Source organism: Capsicum annuum, chromosome 6, assembly GCF_002878395.1.
Source record: "Capsicum annuum cultivar UCD-10X-F1 chromosome 6, UCD10Xv1.1, whole genome shotgun sequence".
Taxonomy (NCBI): Eukaryota; Viridiplantae; Streptophyta; class Magnoliopsida; order Solanales; family Solanaceae; genus Capsicum; species Capsicum annuum.
This window is the reverse complement of record NC_061116.1, coordinates 8,967,572-8,985,315: the sequence shown is the minus strand read 5'-3', so window position 1 is coordinate 8,985,315 and position 17,744 is coordinate 8,967,572. Positions and strand designations below refer to the sequence as shown.

The following is a 17,744-nucleotide window of genomic DNA, read 5'->3' as shown; positions in this document are numbered from 1 at the left end:
TTTTTTAATTTTTTAATCTGTTAAAAAAATATATAAATATCTATTGGTATGTTTTAGATTATAAGTTTTAAAAATATTTTTATTTTCTTGAGATACCTTATAAATCAGATGCTACATAAACTGATACGTAGAAAGTAATATCATACACTCGCTCGTACTTTGAATTAAATAATGATACTATAGATCTTTTTCTTTTTAATTTAAATTTAATGTTTTCTTGAACTAATATTACAAGGAGATCACGAATTCAAATCTTGAAAATAGCTTCTAGCAAAAATGAAAGATAAAATTATGTACAATATACTTTTGTGATGAAATTCTTCCTCGAATTTTATGCATAGCAAAAATTTTATATTTCTTTTCAAATTCTATACATGACGGGAGTTTTTTCATCAGGCTTTTTGAAAAAAAAAAAACTATAGAAATTAGTAAAATAACTTCCCACATGCATTGCCTACTCCACTTTTTTCTCCATAACTTGGAAATATGGTCCCTACAAGATTCCATTTCCCACCGAAAGGAAAAAAAAACTCTGCCTTTTCCTTTTTTCTTCCTTGTGGTTGGAGTATAAAGATTCTCTTTTATCCTTTTGAATAAGATAATAATTTATTCAATATATTTTTATAAAATAAAATTTGAAAAAAATAAATGTATGCGGATCATATTATTACTTCAGAGATGAGATAAGCTTTCAAAGGAAAAGGAATAAGAAGTTTTTTTTCACTAATTTCCATTTTTCAAATAGAATAACAATTAAAAAGAAATATATTTTTTTTAATGTTCAAACAACTCCAGTGAAAAATATGCGAACAAAGGGAGGGATGGGGGTTACAACATTTGTAAGATACAATAACCTAATTTCAAATCATAAGGTCATATTCTCCTGTAGAAAAAGTCACAGTTGAAACAACTGAAATGTATCGGTATTAGTCGATATGTCTGTCTCAACTGCATCAATCGTTACTTTTGTTTGAGGTGCGATATTTAGTAGGCGTTTGAACATCGAAATCAAGTATTATTTATTTTATTTGGATATTTTATAAAATTTAAGATAAAATTATGCTTGAAACTTATATTTTATTTAGTATGCTTAAAAAATGTTCAAGATTTAGCTTGATCAGACATCAAATTTTATGCAAAAATATCTGATAATACTCCAAACAAAAATTTTAGAAATTAGACATGAATTTCAACTTTAATTCGGCACATTATATGAAAAAAAGAACCCCGGGAGCTTGCTATTTAGATAGAATTAAACTCAAGATCCATTTTATATCATCGACTTTTACCAAACTCATCCTCATTTATTATCTATCGATGTTAGGCCATACTTTTTATACCATCCTACAGTTCAGATGTTCAGTTTTAGACATGGTATGTGTATTTGAAAAGGAGGGGGGGAGGGGGGTTAAGTCGCACATTATAAGTATATAAGTTGTTTGAATTAGTTTTTGGGGCTGAATTGGATTGAATATTTATTTCTTTACATGATATTAGAATATGATCTATTTCAATTATTATTATCTATGTTGAACACCAATATTAAATTATACATTCCTCTTATAATATTAGAAAATTTTCTTTTAACGAATTAATTTTTAAGATTGAATTAAGCTTAAAATCCATTTTTTTTTTACTTGCATCAAACTCATTGGAGTATTGATATGATGTGTTAATTCAAATGATGAGAGCATTCAAATTTCCCCAAAAAATTAACATGCCCAAAACCCAATGGATAGGTAAAGCAAAAAAGAGAGCAACGTATTATATAGCGTCGATGGTACGCCAAAATAATCACTATTCTACAAAATGTCTACTTTTGGACCCCACCCCTCCTCAATCATTTTCGTTTAGTCATGAAAATAAAAATATTTAAAATTTAAAATTGAAGTTAAAGTTAAGTTGGAGCGAATATTTTTTTTTAATTTGATCATGAAAATTATAATTCTACAAAGTTAAAATTGGAATTGAAATTGAAACTGTATTTGATTATGAATATAAATTAAATTATTTTTGAAATTTTGTGAAAGAAGCGAGAGTGAAAAAATTTATTTTTACTTTTTCGAAATAATTTTTCAAAAAAAAATAAAAAAATTTCATGATCAAACGACTACTTTGCTTGGCCATAAGTATGTAGGGGTTTAGTCATAATTTTTTTTCTAAAAAATAATTTTATTTTAGTAAAATAAATAAAATAATAATATTTGATCGTAAAAATTATTTAATTTTAATGATATTTTTGAAAAGTTGAAAATAAATAAAATTTATTTTCATTTTTTCGCTCTTATTTTTTTCACAAAATTTTAAAAATAACTTTAATTTATATTTATATCTAAACACAATATACTTTTAAAAATCCAATCTAACACCTAAAAAAACAGTACAGTATTATTTTAGTATCAAATGAGCCAATACATTGAAGTTGTTTTTTAAATTTTATTTTCATAATAATCAAATGAAGCCTGTAAATTGAAATTATTTTTAAAATTTTATTTTTTCACTTTTTAAAAAATAATTTAAAATATAATAAAACGCCTACTTATAACACTCCAATTTCTCAATTGCTACTTCTCTTCCATTTCTTCTATTGGCTCAAAAATATCTTCTTCATCCCACCTCTGCAAATCTCCAGTCTCCTTCAATTATTTCAACTCAAACAAATCCACTTCTGTCTGTCACCGGTTTTTACTATTAAACTTTCAGGTAAGTACTACTTCAAATATACAGATCTAACTTTTTATTTATATTTTTTTTGGAATTTTTTGAAAAAAATTAAACTTTTTTTTTTTTTTTTGATAAATTGGTGTTCGCATTTGCGTCAGCTTTGACGCACCTAACTAAATTTTACTACTAAATTTTGTACTATATGTGAAACTTGTAGTATTTTTTACTAGATCTAGCTTTTTATTTTTCACTGAAATTTTGAATTTTCTTTGAACTTTTTTTTTTTTTTTTTGATAACGTGGTGTTAGCCTTTGCGTAAGCTTTCATGCACCTCAACTAAGTTTTACTATATTATTATTATTATTATTATTATTATTATTATTATTATTATTATTATTATTATTATTTGTGCGTATAAATGGATATTTACTGGAATGTATGATTTTATTTTAGGAATGAAACAGATCTAGTTTTTTTTTTTCTATGTTTATTAACAATTTATTAGCTTTTTTATTTTTATTTTTTTTGAAATTTTGAAAACTTTTTTAACTGTTTTATTTTTTTTTTTTTTGAATAACGTGGTGTTTAGTTCCCTCGACTAAGTTTTTAAGTTTTACTATATGTGAAGCTTTTAGTATTATTTTTTTTTTTTACATGTATAAGGATATTTACTCGAATGTATGATTTAATTAAAGGAATGAAATAGATCTAGGTTTTTTTTTTCTATGTTAATTACACAATTAATTATTTTTTGGATATTTTTGAGCTACTAGTAAATTTAATTGTATGTGTAAATTTTTAATATTAACTTTACCATAAATTTTTTCATGCAACTGCATCTATATTTTTGTTTAGCCAGATCTAGTTTTATGTCTCCATGATTTAGAGTGAGTTGATTTTGAGCTATTACTAAGGTTTATTTAGGTGAGATTTTGAATATTATTTTTACATGTACAAAATTGTGTCAGTAGCTGAAGGAAGTATTTGTATTTTGTATATGTATATTCATTCGAATTGTTTGATTTTATTTAAAGAAGGATACAGATCTAGGTTTTTAATACTAGTTAATATGCCCGCGCTTCGAGCTCAATTTGGATATCTATTAGCTGTAAATTCTGGATTTAGAACTAGTAAAGTTAATATTATATGTGCAACTTTTGGTATTTTTTGGTACCTATACAAATAATTAACACAATTTATTAGTTTTTGGATATTTCTTAGCAGCAAATTTGTAATTTAGAGTCTACGTTTTTTAATATTGTTTTTACATATACAAAATTGTGTGATGAGCTGAAGTGTGTATATATTAGGAATGGAACAGATGTAGTTTTTTTTTTAAAGTTGTTAGCAATTTATAAACCCTGTATGTGTATTTCAGCTGAAAATTTAGGATTTAGATTTTGCGGGTTCGTAGCTAGTAATATATATATATATAATTGGAACAAGAAACAAGTAATTAAAGAAGAAAATCCAGGGCCAAACTATTACATTACTCCAGCTCTAGACCAAATATAAAAAAAAATTCCCCAATATAATATTAAGAAAGACACAGACAAAATTATATTTTGTGATCATTGTTTCTCCATGACTGAAGCTTTTAAAAGACTAAATCACGCCAATGAAGTTTTAAGACATGACAATGAAAACCTTATAAATGAAAAAGGACAAATGTTAGAACATATAAGTATTTTACAAGATTGTATAAAGATTCTTCATTATGAATTATCACAACAGACTCAACAAATTTATGAGACTCAAATAATCCCAAAGAGTTCTCCATATCTTCTTAAAAAATGGATAAGAAAGGTGTGCATTCCCTAATGAATGTAGAAAGACCCACTGAATCGGGTAAAGATACAGCTAGTCTAGCTTAATCGATAGCTGGTAAAGACTCTTCAAATCCGTTAATGGGTGTGCATTCCTCAACGAATGTAGAAAGACTTACCGTATCGGGTAATGGTACAGCTAGTCCAGCTCAAACGATAGCTGGTAAAGACTCATCAAATCCGTTGACGGCTGACACTTTGCCAAAAAGTGTAGGGAGAATACTCCCAACCAGTTTCAAGACCACAGGTACCTAAACAACAAACGAAGGAAGCTCTTCCAAGACTAGGAAAGGATTTTTATTAGGAAAAAAGAAAAATGAAAAAAGAAATATAGAAAAAATAGTAGTAGACTCAATAGGAAAATTGTTAGCAGAACAACTGCCCAAAGAAATAGCAATGAATCTAGAACCGCCGAAGCCAAGATCCAAAATTTCCTTAATTCCAAGAGAAGAAATAAGATCGCCCAGAACAGGAACAAGATTGGGACTATCAGACGGAGATAGTGACGAGTATGATCGAGATTACAATTCGACCATGTAATGGCGATTATTCAGGAATGGATTTTGACTCAGAAGCGTTACACAATTTGGACACAAGCAATGACGATATCTACAAAAAGACAAAATAAAAAACGTATGCAATGATATAACAGATGAATAAATGGGAAACAAATGGACGGAGGAGAGTTAGAGTGGAAACATAACTATGTGATTGTGGGGACCACTCAACTTGCTAAAGTTTTTATCAAGTCCTTTGAAATAAGGATTTGAGGTCCACAAAAATGCCTATAAATACCACCTTATGGATGACTTAAAATATATAGCTAGAGAGAAGTGAGAGAAAAATCAAGAGTTAGAAAGTTTTTAGTTTGTTCATAAAGTTCTTAGTTTTCAAAAGTTTGTTAAAAAAAGAGAGAGAGAGAGTGCTTGGAAAATGTATATTGGTCTCGTATTCCGGTAGCTGCTAGCTTTTAGGGAACTCCCGAAAGGGAAACCTCACTTCTTCCTTAAGACATGTAAGTAGTCGTTATATAGATCATTATATTTTCTCCCTAGTTTGTAAATTACCTTTGAATTATATCAAGTTCATATTTTCTTTCAGAAGTATTTTAATATTATAGATTTGGATAGCCGTGTGGATTTCTGCTAGTTTTTCGATCTTGTAAAATTAGTAATTACTTATTAGTATGTATTTACTCGTAGATGTGTTTTAAATACTATAGATCTGGATGACCGTGCGGATTACTACCAGTTTTTCGATTTTGTATTGTTGGTAAATTACTTGTCAATTTACCCCCAGTATATGGTTATCCTCTCAGTGTTTAGCAATGACGATTGATTAATCTGTAAATTCCTAGGGAATTAAATAAAGTTCGATAACGATTTGAAAGGACCGTTGTATCATCTCGGGGTGTGATTAAAGAAGCCATTGCTAAATATCTAAAACTGAAGAGTAGAGATGAATAGGGTATAAATAAAAAAAATAATTTATTTTGTTGGGAGAAAATATGTTTTGATTTTTACAACTTGTCTACTACACTGGACTAAGCATAACGAAGGAGGGAGTACTGAGTAGGATTTACACCATATTATAAAACATTCGCTCTAATTCTGCTTTTATTTCTCATACCTATTTTTTTGCTTTAATTACTTGTTATATGTGTGTGTGTGTGTGTGTATATATATATACATATATACATATATACATATATGGAAGGGGAGCCTTGGATTAAGTAACTGGTAAAAGTTACTGTCATGTGACCAGGAGGTCACATGTTCAAACCTTAGAAACAACCCTTGCAGAAATGTAAGGTGAGGCTGTATATATATATACACACACAACACTGGTTACTCCAAGACTCCCCTTCCTTTTATATATATATATATATATATTTATATATATATATATATATATATATATATATAAAAGGAGATTAAGTAACTGGTAAAGTTGCTGTCATGTGACCAGGAGGTCACAGGTTCAAGCCTTAGAAACAACCCTTGCAGAAATGTAAGGTGAGGCTGCGTGCAATAGATCCTTGTGGTTGGGCCCTTCTCCGGACTTGCACATAGCGAGAGCTTAGTGCAATTTTTGATATTTTTTGTCACCTATACAAGTGTGTTTTCTATTTATCGACTCGAATATGTTGTTCTAGTAATGGAAAATAACAGATCTGTGACTTTTATCTTATGAACAATCAATTAGATTTTGTATGTTTTTGTTTAAGGTTTAGAGTTAGTGACTTTTGATTTACTCAGATATGTTGTTGTTGTTGTTGTTGAGTTGGTGAGTTTTGAGCAATGTTTATTATCTTCACAAATTGTATGTGATTTATTTGCCTATTTGAATTTGTGACGAGCGGAAAGTAGTGGGTGATAGCACCCAAGGGTGTGGTCTAGTGGTTCAATGAAGTTGGGTTGAGCACCATGAAGTCTCAGGTTCAAGTTCCAACAGAGATAAACATTGGGTGATTTCTTTCCATCTGTTTTAGCCTTGGTGGACAGAGTTACTACTGGTATCTGTTGCTGGTGGGAGGCGGCGTGTAGAATTAGTTGAGGTGTGCGCGAGTTGGCCCGGACACCACGGTTACAAAAAAAAAGTAGTGGGTGATATTGATAGCTTAGATCTGCTCATGATTTCTCAGTTGTGTTTTTTTTGTGGTTTACTTCCTATTGACTGTTGCTTTTGTAAAATTTGAAGATCTATGGTTTGTGCTAAAAGGTTTTCATTTGAATGTTCGGTCAGGGTTTGGAGTTGAAGGTACGGGGACTAATTGATGGCGTCGAAGAGGATATTGAAGGAGCTCAAGGATCTGCAAAAGGATCCTCCCACATCATGCAGTGCTGGTATGTTAACTGAACTATTTCTTACATTTTTCAATTTATTAGTTTGCTGTTTTTTTTTTTTAAGATGACAGAAGAATAGGTCCCTACTTATATATTGATGATAGTATCCTTTTTAGGATGTTTGGGTTGGACTGTGCAAAATTATAATGAATCTTTCACCTTCTCTTTGCGAATAATGGCTTAAAGTATCATAAACTTGATAACTTTTAGCAGATACGTAAAAGGGCAGCCCGGTGCTCTAAAGCTCATGCTATGCGCAAGGTCTGAGGAAGGGTCCCACTACATGGGTGTATTGTACGCAACCTTACCTTCCATTTCTGCCAGAGGCTGTTTCCAAGGCTTGGAACCGGTGACCTCTTGGTCACATGGAAACAACTTTACTAGTTTCCCCAAGTATATGCTCTTTTATATAATAAGCATTATGGAATGGTAAAAATGTTTGCTAATCCATTGTGATTTGTGCATTCCAGTTGAATACTCATTATGTTGCACTTTTTGGTCACTGTAGCAACTCCTTTTGTGGCGCTCTTCGCCTTTGGTATAAAAGATGTCATCAATTATACTTCATAAGACCCTTGACGATTATAAGTGAAGAATTGTACCTCAAGTTCGGTGTCATTCTTTCTTGTACTCTACTTTTCCTTCGTTCTCAGTTTGATTGACCTTACCATTCGTTACTGACCTCCTTTGATGATGTTATGTATGGCTTTTGTCTTGGTTTGCTCCTCGTGCATCTGTGAAAAACCATAAAAAGTTTAAAATGTTCAGGAAGTCGCGGTGGGTATGCTGTCATTGATCGTTACCTTTGTGGAATGTTGTTATGTATAAGGGAATGCACCCCAGATGTCATTCGCTTTTCTGTTTTTATTGACCACCTGATAGGAGGTGCATGTGATGAGGAGGTGCACGGATGCTCCAGTACGGAAGTGTGAGTGGCTGGATATGGATGGTTTTAGGTGGGTAGAGGTAGGCCGAAGAAATATTGGAGGGAGGTGATTAGGCATGACATGAAGCAGTTTACAGAGGACATGACTCTTGATAGGAAGGTGTGGAGGATGCGGATTAGGGTAGAGAATTAGTGGGTAATAAATAGTACGCCCGTAATAGTTGGGAAGAGTGCTTTGTTTGTTTTTGTGCTTGTAGTTACTTACAGTCTCTTGTTCGCGGTGTTTTGGTGATGTCTATGATTTCGATTAGATAGTTTATAGTATTACCTTGTGGGTGTCTTTTTTCCTTTTCTATCTAGCAGATAGTGTATGGACTGCGTACACTTTACCCTCTCCGGATCCCACTTTGTTGTTGTAGTGACCACCTGGTAGAAACCTCAATACTCATAATCACTAGCATATTTGGTTTAATACAGGTCCAGTGGCAGAGGATATGTTCCATTGGCAAGCAACAATCATGGGGCCGACAGATAGCCCTTATGCTGGAGGTGTATTTTTGGTTTCAATTCATTTCCCTCCGGATTATCCTTTCAAGCCTCCAAAGGTATACTTTATCTCCAGTGGCACCATCTCTTTACTTTTGTGCATACTTCTTTGTTTCTTTGGATTGAGTTGGATGGGAAGGAGAGCAACGTTTTGCATGCATTTGCTCATATATGTATGGCCTCGTAAATCCATCTCAAATATTTGTTTGTTTTAGAACTTTTTACTTAGAAGCAGTACAGTTTATGTATTGCTGAAACTCAAATTGCCTATTTATCTTCTTTTTGTTTATGTAACATGAGTAATTAGAGTTCCATGTTTTATTTTGCGTCTTTACTTCATCTGAGGTATTGGTATGGGCTGCGTACGCTTTATCCTCCCCAGACCCCACTGGGCATGTTGTTGTTGGGTACATAATTTGTGACATATGTTCCATATGCATGAGTTCACAGATATTAACATGACCAATATTTACGGCAACAGATCACCAGTTTCAAAAAAAGAAAATTAACGGTAACAGATTGCTCCTTTAAATTAAGTTTAGCTTCCCTCGGTATTAGCTATATTCTATCTTTCCTCCTGATCTTCCCCACTACATGGAGATGATACTAGGTGGATTTTATTGAAGTTTGCTGACCTTTTCTCAGTTCTGTTTATTAACTGCTCTCTCTTTTTTATTTAATACTCCGTCCGTCTCATTTTACTCGTCCCAAATTTCCTAATTTGTTGTCTCATTTTACTTGTCCTTTTTTACTTATCAAGACAAGACAATTTTTTTTTCCCATTATACCTTTAGTGTAATTAATTACTCCTTATTATTAGTATTCTTGAAAAATTTGCAAAGATGAGTACCATTAAGAGTACACCATTAAGAATATAAATGGTGCTTTGGTATTAGCCATCCATCAATATTGGAACTAACAACAAGACACAATTAGGAGGGGCAAAGTGGTAAAGTTACATTACCAATCATTGTTTTCTTATTAGCTGTGCCATCCCAATTTGGGATGGGTAAAATGGGACGGAGGGAGTATATTAGAAGCTCACAACTAAGGAGATTATATCAGCTTGCTGTTTAAACAAGTTAACCTATTTAGGAGTCTTTTTCCGGGCATCAAGCATGTTGTTTCTTTTGAGAATTTCTGCGCAGTTGTGAAATAAACTTGTCGTCATTGTTGGAATCTGAGGCGCTGATTTTACAAATGATTTTTCCGTTGTTTCAGGTTGCTTTTAGAACTAAGGTTTTCCATCCTAACATCAATAGCAATGGAAGTATTTGCCTTGATATTCTCAAGGAGCAGTGGAGTCCAGCATTAACCATATCGAAGGTTTGACGCTTGGCCTTTCTTTCATTGCCTGTTTAACACTGTTGTTTTGGCCTTAGATTGCTCCTTACAAAATTCCAAAGCGTATATTAGGACTTGTAGTTCTCGAGATGTTCTGGTTCTGTGGTGCATAGTGCGAAACTAATTAGAAGAATGAAACAGTTCAATAGTCGCTGTACTTATCTTCTAATGTTCTGAAACATTGTGATCTCTCACAGCGGTCTGGTTTTCCTGTTTCGACAAGTTTCTAATTGCATGGTAACTAAGTAGTATGCATTTAGCAGTAGCAGAAAGGCTAGGGGATAGAAAGACTATCCAGTCTATCTTGTTTGCATAGTTAAAGAAAGTGGCGTGATCGACTGTTCCTAGTGTAAGGGTTTAATGTTAATTATTTGTGCAATGACAAGGAGCCTTTTGACTTCTGCTATTGAAAATTAGGTTGATCAGCGTAGTTTCCATTCTCATGTACCCATTGGCTATTGCTTTTGATGCACCTGCCATATTTTCTAGTCGAGTGAGTTTTAAATGTGTTTCATTTCAAGTGAAGGGAGGTTAACTTTTGATGTCTTTTTCTTGCAACGTACGACTTTCAAACTCTCTTTCCAATGCTTTTCCCCTTTGCTTGACTCTTCCTTTTGTGCGAAGAGTTTTCCGCTCAACTTTTCTTTGCTGTTTTGCCTCGATGCACTTTACATGCAGAGTGAAAGTTGGTTTTACGTACTACCAAGTCACCAGACAACTATATGAAAAACATGGGCTCCCCTTTTTGAGTTGCCCTTGGGTGAGGATGTAACTAATATACGCTTGCAGGTCCTGCTGTCCATCTGCTCTCTGTTGACGGACCCAAACCCCGATGATCCGCTCGTACCAGAAATTGCTCACATGTACAAGACTGACAGGGCCAAATACGAGACCACTGCTCGTAGCTGGACTCAGAAATATGCTATGGGATAATGGACAAAATCGTCTCCAGGCATGTCTGGGACTTTTGCAACAACAATGTCTTATTGTGCTTGGGGTGAATCAATAAATTTCGCGAATGAACTTAGTTTACTTCTTAATCTCCCTTAATGTGGGTTGTCAAGGAACGGGTCTTTTCAATTTGTGAATATCTATTCGATGACTAGAAAGGGAGTAACTGCAATGTAATTTTACTTTGTTTGCCAGTTTGACATGCCTTTCCTCTAATTTTGCTAATTTGGCTGTCAAATATGGTCTCTTTGAACTATGGGGTTGATTCACAATTATCAACCTCAAATCTCATCTGGTACCACTACTGAAAATGAAAAATGAAGATGACAAAAAAAAAAGGGAGCCCAGTGAAGCTTTAGTGCAGGGTTAGTGAAAGGTCCCACCACAAGGATGTATTGTATGCTTTTTAATAATTTTACCAGTTACTTCAAGGCTCTCTTTCTAAAAAAAGAAAAAAAAAGAAAAAATAAGATGACAAGCAATTTTGTTGTTACTACTACATCCTATTGGGTGTGTATGCCTTCTCGTAATGCACCGTTGTATTGAGGGTGTGCTGGAAACGATTGCTCTATCTTGCTAAGGTAGGGTTGGGTAAGGTTTGCCCATATCCGATCCTCCTCGGACTCCACTTGTGGGGTTTACACTGATTACGTTTATGTTACGAGTGGATGCCTGTCTGAAATGCAACCAGAAACATAAATGAGTTTACTGATTGATAGCTTGGGGGATTTTTTTGTGCCTTGTACTATGACATTGTGAGGTTACCTAAATTTGATACTGGAATTTATGGAACCAAGATTTGAGTAATGTTGGAATTCTGAGTTCCACAAATTTCACTTGTCAAACAGAGGGAGCTTGTATGACTGGCTGGATTTGTGGACCTCGAGCCACAAGTTTCATATAATTTGTGTTTGATTGGGGCAAACAACATAAATTCTGACAGTTTGGAGCTTAAGTATAGAAAATTCTGACATTTTTCTTAATTACTGGAAAATTCGATTTTGTGTCTGTCGAGATATATAATTTTAGTTATTGATACATTCAATGAAGATATATTTTTTCCTTTGTAAATATACATAATTAGCTCTCAATACATTTTATTAGATTTTGGATCTATTGAGATGCATAATACATTTACCGAATATACATTTTTTCCTCGTAAGGATACATAATTATTGGTGATTTTATCATTTGCCTAAGTCTACACGGTGCACAAATGGGAGGTATTAATACCCGATAGAGTAGTTGAACGAGCAAACTATCCAATTACAGAGTTGCAAAATAATTTTTTTCATCATGAAATCACATTAACAATTCAATCGAGGAAATGAGATCTCGTGTCCTTTTACAAAATAAATAGAAAAAAAATATTTTTTTCAGATATCGTATATGTAAAAAGCAAAAGTCACTCGTCAATAGGCCATAAAACAATTTTTTTTTGAGTAAAGGTTTAGAAAACAAGTCCATATATGCCACTTCATCTGTTTCATTTTGTGTTGTCATTTTTTTGTTTAATCCATCTAAAAAAGAATGTCATCTTTTCTTATTTGACAATCATTTAATGATATTATTTTTATTTTATCCTTACTGAATTACACTTGATAGGAAAAAGACAGCTAAAAAGTAAACATTAAAGTTCTTTAAGAGGGACAATTCTATAAAATTTACAAAGTTATTATTTATTTTTTAAACTCCGTACCCGGTCAAATGGTTACAACACACATAAAATGAGACGAAATGAAGTGAGTAATTAGAAGTAATAGCAAATAGATAGATCACAAGTACTGGATTATTTGTAACTTTCACTAACAAAAAAAAAGCTTCAAAACTATTCAAAGGAAAAAGAGTAGTACATAACTTTGATGTCTATTCATATTTGTTACATCTTTTATTGTATGTAATAATGACTATTTGTTTAATAAATACAGGATCAATTGTAGATGATAGTGTGGGGATAAAAGCTTGTTCCATTAAAACCTGCAATGTGTAAGAAGGGATTAGTAGTAAAAAATCAAGTAACAAAAACAGGTAAAATGTTTTACTGTTAAAAAGTTAAGTACCCAATGGAAAAAAGGAAAAGTTTCAGTTCTCAAAACATCCCGTGTTAGTAGGGTTTAAGGAATAATTGTATGCTTTCATGGCTTCAAACATATAACTTATAAGTCAATAGGTAGACAACTTTACAATTACTCCAAGACTGTTCTTTCAAAATTTATCTTCTATCTGTCTATCTATATATGTATGTATGTATATATTATGAGAGTGTAACAATTATATCATCAATGTAATTTATTTAACATGTTGCAATAGGTTATGCCTTATTATATAACTAATTTTACTTATTTTGATATAGGCCTTTTTTAAGGTAAAGTGATGGTGCAAAAAACCAGCCTTAGAAATTAAACTTGTAAAATTAAAAGAAATTTAACTTATACTCCCTCCTTTTACTTGTCATTAATTTTTGAGAAAATGGTCTATTATCCCCAACCTTTAGTCGAAATTCCAAAAACACACTTAATCTTTAAAAGTGATGTATTACCCTCCTAAACTTACTTTTACCGAATTTATTACCCCCAGTTGCTGACCTGTCACTGGACGTGACTACACTTGCCCATGCGCGCGTCATTTGACCTCATTTCACTTTAAATTCTTTATTTTCTGATTGCCACGTCATTATTTTTAATAATATAATAAATATTTTAATTATTATTTTTTCTTAATGAATTTTAATTGCCACATCATGTCTTCTTCTTCTCTTTTTCAAAACAAAAATTCAAGAACTCATTAATGGAGTTTCTCATCTTCCTCATTAATTGATTTCTCCGAAACCAAGAAATTCTTTTTTCTCCGAAACCGAAACCAAGAAACACTTGAACTAAGAAAACAATAAGATTTCTCCGATTAATGAATTCTTGAATGAAGAAGTTAGGGAACTCCGATTCAAAAATTTTGAAAAAATTCAACTTCGATTTCCTCTCTTTTTGCTCAAGATCGCCATTAATGGCGAGCTCAAAGCTTCGAATTTCTACAATGCCATATATAATTTCCAACATAATTCACATATAATTTTCAACCCATTTTTTCGATTTTCTCTATTTTTGCTCAAGATCCGCCATTAATGACAAGCTTAAAGCTTTGAATTTCCACAATGGGGAAGAATTCACTATTAATGGCGATCTTGAGCAAAAAGAGATGAAATTGGGTTCTAGAACTTCATTAAAACGCCATTCAAGAACTTCATTAACCCGCCATTCAAGAACTTCATTAATTCGCCATTTTTTTTTTCAAGAATTCTATATTTGACCTAAGAAGATGAAATTGGTTGAAGAAGAAAATGGAGAAAAATGAAAAATGGGGAAGAAAAAAGAAAATAATAAAGTTAAATAATTAAATGACGTGACAGCGCGTGCATCACACCACATTTCAAATGACTGGTTGTTAGTTTTTGGGGAGTAATAATTTCACTTTAAAATAGTTCAGGGGGTAATAATTCTACTTTAAAATAGTTCAGGAGTAATAGATCACCTTTAAAGATTAAGTGTGTAGTTGAGATTTGGGGTAAAAGTTGGGGAGACTTTTGACCATTTCTCTTAATTTTTTAATTGCATTTCTACATTTACTTGTCATTTTTGATATATCAAGAAAAAACTTTTTTTTTCTATGTTACCCTTAGCACTGATTGTCTTTTCTATAAATTAATTTCAAGACACAATGTAAATATCATTTAATAGGAGTACTATGATAAAAATGAATGTGTTAAGTCAAAATGTGACAAGTAAAATCGGGAAGTATATGTGAGTCAATTTAGTTTAACTATCAACAACGTTAATTTTTCAGACATTTATTCAACTAACATTTTGATCTCGGAAAGTCATCAAACTTTGTTTTATAACTAAAAAAGGAATGACTCAACTATCGTCATTTCACCCAGAACAAAGTTGAACGACTTTATCGGTGAAATGATAATAGTTGAGTGGCTTTCTGAAATTAAAAGAAAAGAAAGTTTAGTACTAAAAAAAAAGTTTCTTAAATTAAAACAAAATTTTGTATTAAGTTTAAATTAGAGATTCAATAAGAAAAATTTATTTTACTTTGTAAACTTTATCGGCTTATGTCTAATTTGTGTCTCACGCTTATGCAAACTCCCCTTACTTAGGCGAATGCCTCAAATTTCGGGGCGTTTGCCTTTCGATGTTTCTGCCTCTCCACAATGTCTCTAGTCATTTTTGGCCACACTTAGCCCTATGGCGAGCCCCGTAACTGCCTTTTAAAACACTTTCAACTAACATTTTTTTTTATCTAAGAAATTCACTCCATCTTATTTTGTAATAGAAAAGTCACTCGACTACTGTTATTTCACTCAAAACAAAATCGGCTGACTCTTTTGTAGGTGAATTGTCTAACAACTGGTGAGTAACTTTCTGAAATAAAATTTTTTAGCTGAGTGTCAGACCTGTAGGGGTGTTTGCAACCAATGTGGATGGTATCGTAGATGTGTTTAATAGTGGCCTTGTTCGCGAACCAAAAATACTTATATATCTTATCTATAATTATCTTTGAACCAATGAAATGTAATAAAAATTCTTTTCTAGCATCAGAGTTAATTTCTCATACAACTATTCAACTATCATTTTTTTTTTCTCACAAATTCACTCAACTTTATTTTATAATAATAAAACAAAAGGTTTGAAATATGTTTAAATTTTAGCAAAATTTATTGTAACACACTTTAACTTTACTAGGGTCCTATGATCCCCTAGATTATTTTTTTACTGTATTTCGGTGACATATATTTTTCAGCTGGACCACTGCGTGAACACATGCACACTGAGCGCGTGAAGGTCCGAAGTTGTCCATCTAAACAAATATATGCCACAGAAATAAGGTAATAAATGGTCTAGGAGGGTCATAAGACCCACAGAATTAAGGCGTGTTACAACAAATTTCGACAAAGTTTAAGTATATTTCAAACCTTTTTCCCTAATAGAAAAGTCACTCGACTACTGTAATTTCACCCAAAACAAAGTTGACTGACGTTTATCGACAAAAACTGAGTAACAATAAAAGTTTTTAGTTGAGTGATGGACCTTTTGGGGTGTTGCAACCAACGTGGATGGTTTTGTAGATGTGTTTAATAGTGGCCTTGTTCGCGAACCAAAAATCGCGCTTTACATGATGAATGCAATCGAGTACACCTTTAGTATGATCTGCGCAACCTCCTTCTTCACAGAATTTTTTGCCTTCATCATATGTTACATTTAACCATCCTGACATTGTAAGTGTATGATTCTTTGAACAAATTGGAGATGTCTGCATGTATACATCATGAAAAATAGACACAATGAATTTAGATGAGACCATGAATGGTGGCAAATTGAAACATATTTGGGTGAAAAGCTATACTATACATATAGAAAATTATACCAAGTATATAGGTAAAAAGTTGTTTTTCAAGTTAAAAAATATATTAGATCTTGAACACCTTTGACGAAATTTCTAATCCTTTGGTTATTTAATGGACCCTTGTAGACATTGAAATTTTACCCCCTACGCCTAACTTGTAGGTTACTCCACTCTAAACCGTAAATACGTCTATATAAAGTGGCAAATATTTCGTTAAAAGACAATCTCTAAGATCCTACAAAATCATGGAATATTCATAAAGAAATCAACCATAGAGATCATCTTACGCAATATGCTACTAACTTGAATTACTGAGAAATGCGCTACTAACAGCCCTCGAGTTATGGAAAAAAAAATCAAGAGAGAAGAATTACTATCAACCCTCGAATTACATAGAAATACGCTACTAACAGACCTCTAATTAAGGAGAAAATCAAGAAAGAATAATCAAGGAACATAATTGAGAAGAATCAAGGAGGAACGAAATTGTACCCATATTTTTTTACGGAGAAAATCAAGAGACAAACAGAATTGTACCCATATTTTTACAGAGAAAATCAAGAGATAAGAATCAAGAAAAGAACAACATTGTACCTGTATTCTTTATGGGTAAAATTATGCTTCTTCAAATTTATTTTGTGTTGGAAACACCCTCTGCTACCAATTTGTGCTTACTATGGCCAAATTAGAGGTTCGATCGGCTATACTATATTATTGAACTCGAACCAATAACTTCACTTCATCATATGAAAAACAATGCCGGCTTACTAAAGCTATCGCTTTAGGTCCCAATTTTTAGGCTTCTTTTCTTTTAACAATTTTTAGGAAAAATTTCAAAAAATAACAATTATAAAGTCTTAATTGTAACTTTTATAGCAACAGTTTCATGATTATAATAAATAACAAATTGTATTTTGTATTACTGCCCTTGTTTTACTCAAATTAGTTGAGTTAAATAAGGAATAATTATCTCATCTAATTAAATTTTCATAAATTACTCTTATTTAAATTAGTAGATTTCTTTTCCAAATCAAACTCAAATATGAAGATTATTATTTCCATAATCTTCAAAATTTGAAAATATCATTCTCTTATATTTTTAACTATTTTTTCTTGTTAGTTTTTTTTATTTTTTTTATTTTAATTTTTTTTCCTTTTCAATTTTTCGTTCCACTTTATTTTCTCTCTTCTAATTCTCTTTTTTTTTTTTTTTCCTTTTTCGTTTTTTTTTTTTATGTATTTTTTCCTTTTTTCGTTTTCTTTTTTTCCCTTTCTCAT

General features: G+C 31.9%; 2 protein-coding genes across 3 annotated transcripts in view; one reads left to right on the top strand and one right to left on the bottom strand.

The window, feature by feature from the left end:
* Nucleotides 1-2,359: 2,359 nt before the first annotated feature.
* LOC107873556 (ubiquitin-conjugating enzyme E2-17 kDa) lies at nt 2,360-11,257 on the top strand. Of its 2 annotated transcripts, XM_047413484.1 has the most exons (6): nt 2,554-2,703; nt 3,524-3,588; nt 7,236-7,336; nt 8,700-8,827; nt 9,990-10,094; nt 10,902-11,257. In XM_047413484.1, exons 3-6 carry the CDS (start codon nt 7,267-7,269, stop codon nt 11,043-11,045), a joined length of 447 nt encoding a protein of 148 aa, XP_047269440.1. In that variant the 5' UTR covers nt 2,554-2,703; nt 3,524-3,588; nt 7,236-7,266; the 3' UTR covers nt 11,046-11,257. The 2 variants fall into 2 exon arrangements, with proteins under 2 accessions (XP_016575935.1, XP_047269440.1); XM_016720449.2 differs by lacking the exon at nt 3,524-3,588 and having other exon boundaries at nt 2,360-2,703.
* Nucleotides 11,258-12,892: 1,635 nt separating this feature from the next.
* LOC107875149 overlaps nt 12,893-17,744 on the bottom strand; it is an 8,665-nt gene continuing 3,813 nt past the window's right edge. The window contains exons 3-4 of the mRNA XM_016721763.2: nt 16,151-16,373; nt 12,893-13,040 (exon numbers count right to left, since the gene is read on the bottom strand). Of these exons, the coding sequence (XP_016577249.1) occupies nt 12,994-13,040; nt 16,151-16,373 (270 nt within the window). The 3' untranslated portion in view covers nt 12,893-12,993. The remainder of the gene's footprint in view (nt 13,041-16,150; nt 16,374-17,744) is intronic.

Coding starts and splice junctions, on each gene's coding strand:
- LOC107873556 (XM_016720449.2), top strand. CDS start 7,267: ATGGCGTCGAAGAGGATATTGAAGGAGCTCAAGGATCTGCAAAAGGAT. Junction 7,337..8,699: donor TCCCACATCATGCAGTGCTG/GTATGTTAACTG, acceptor GGTTTAATACAG/GTCCAGTGGCAGAGGATATG. Junction 8,828..9,989: donor ATCCTTTCAAGCCTCCAAAG/GTATACTTTATC, acceptor CCGTTGTTTCAG/GTTGCTTTTAGAACTAAGGT.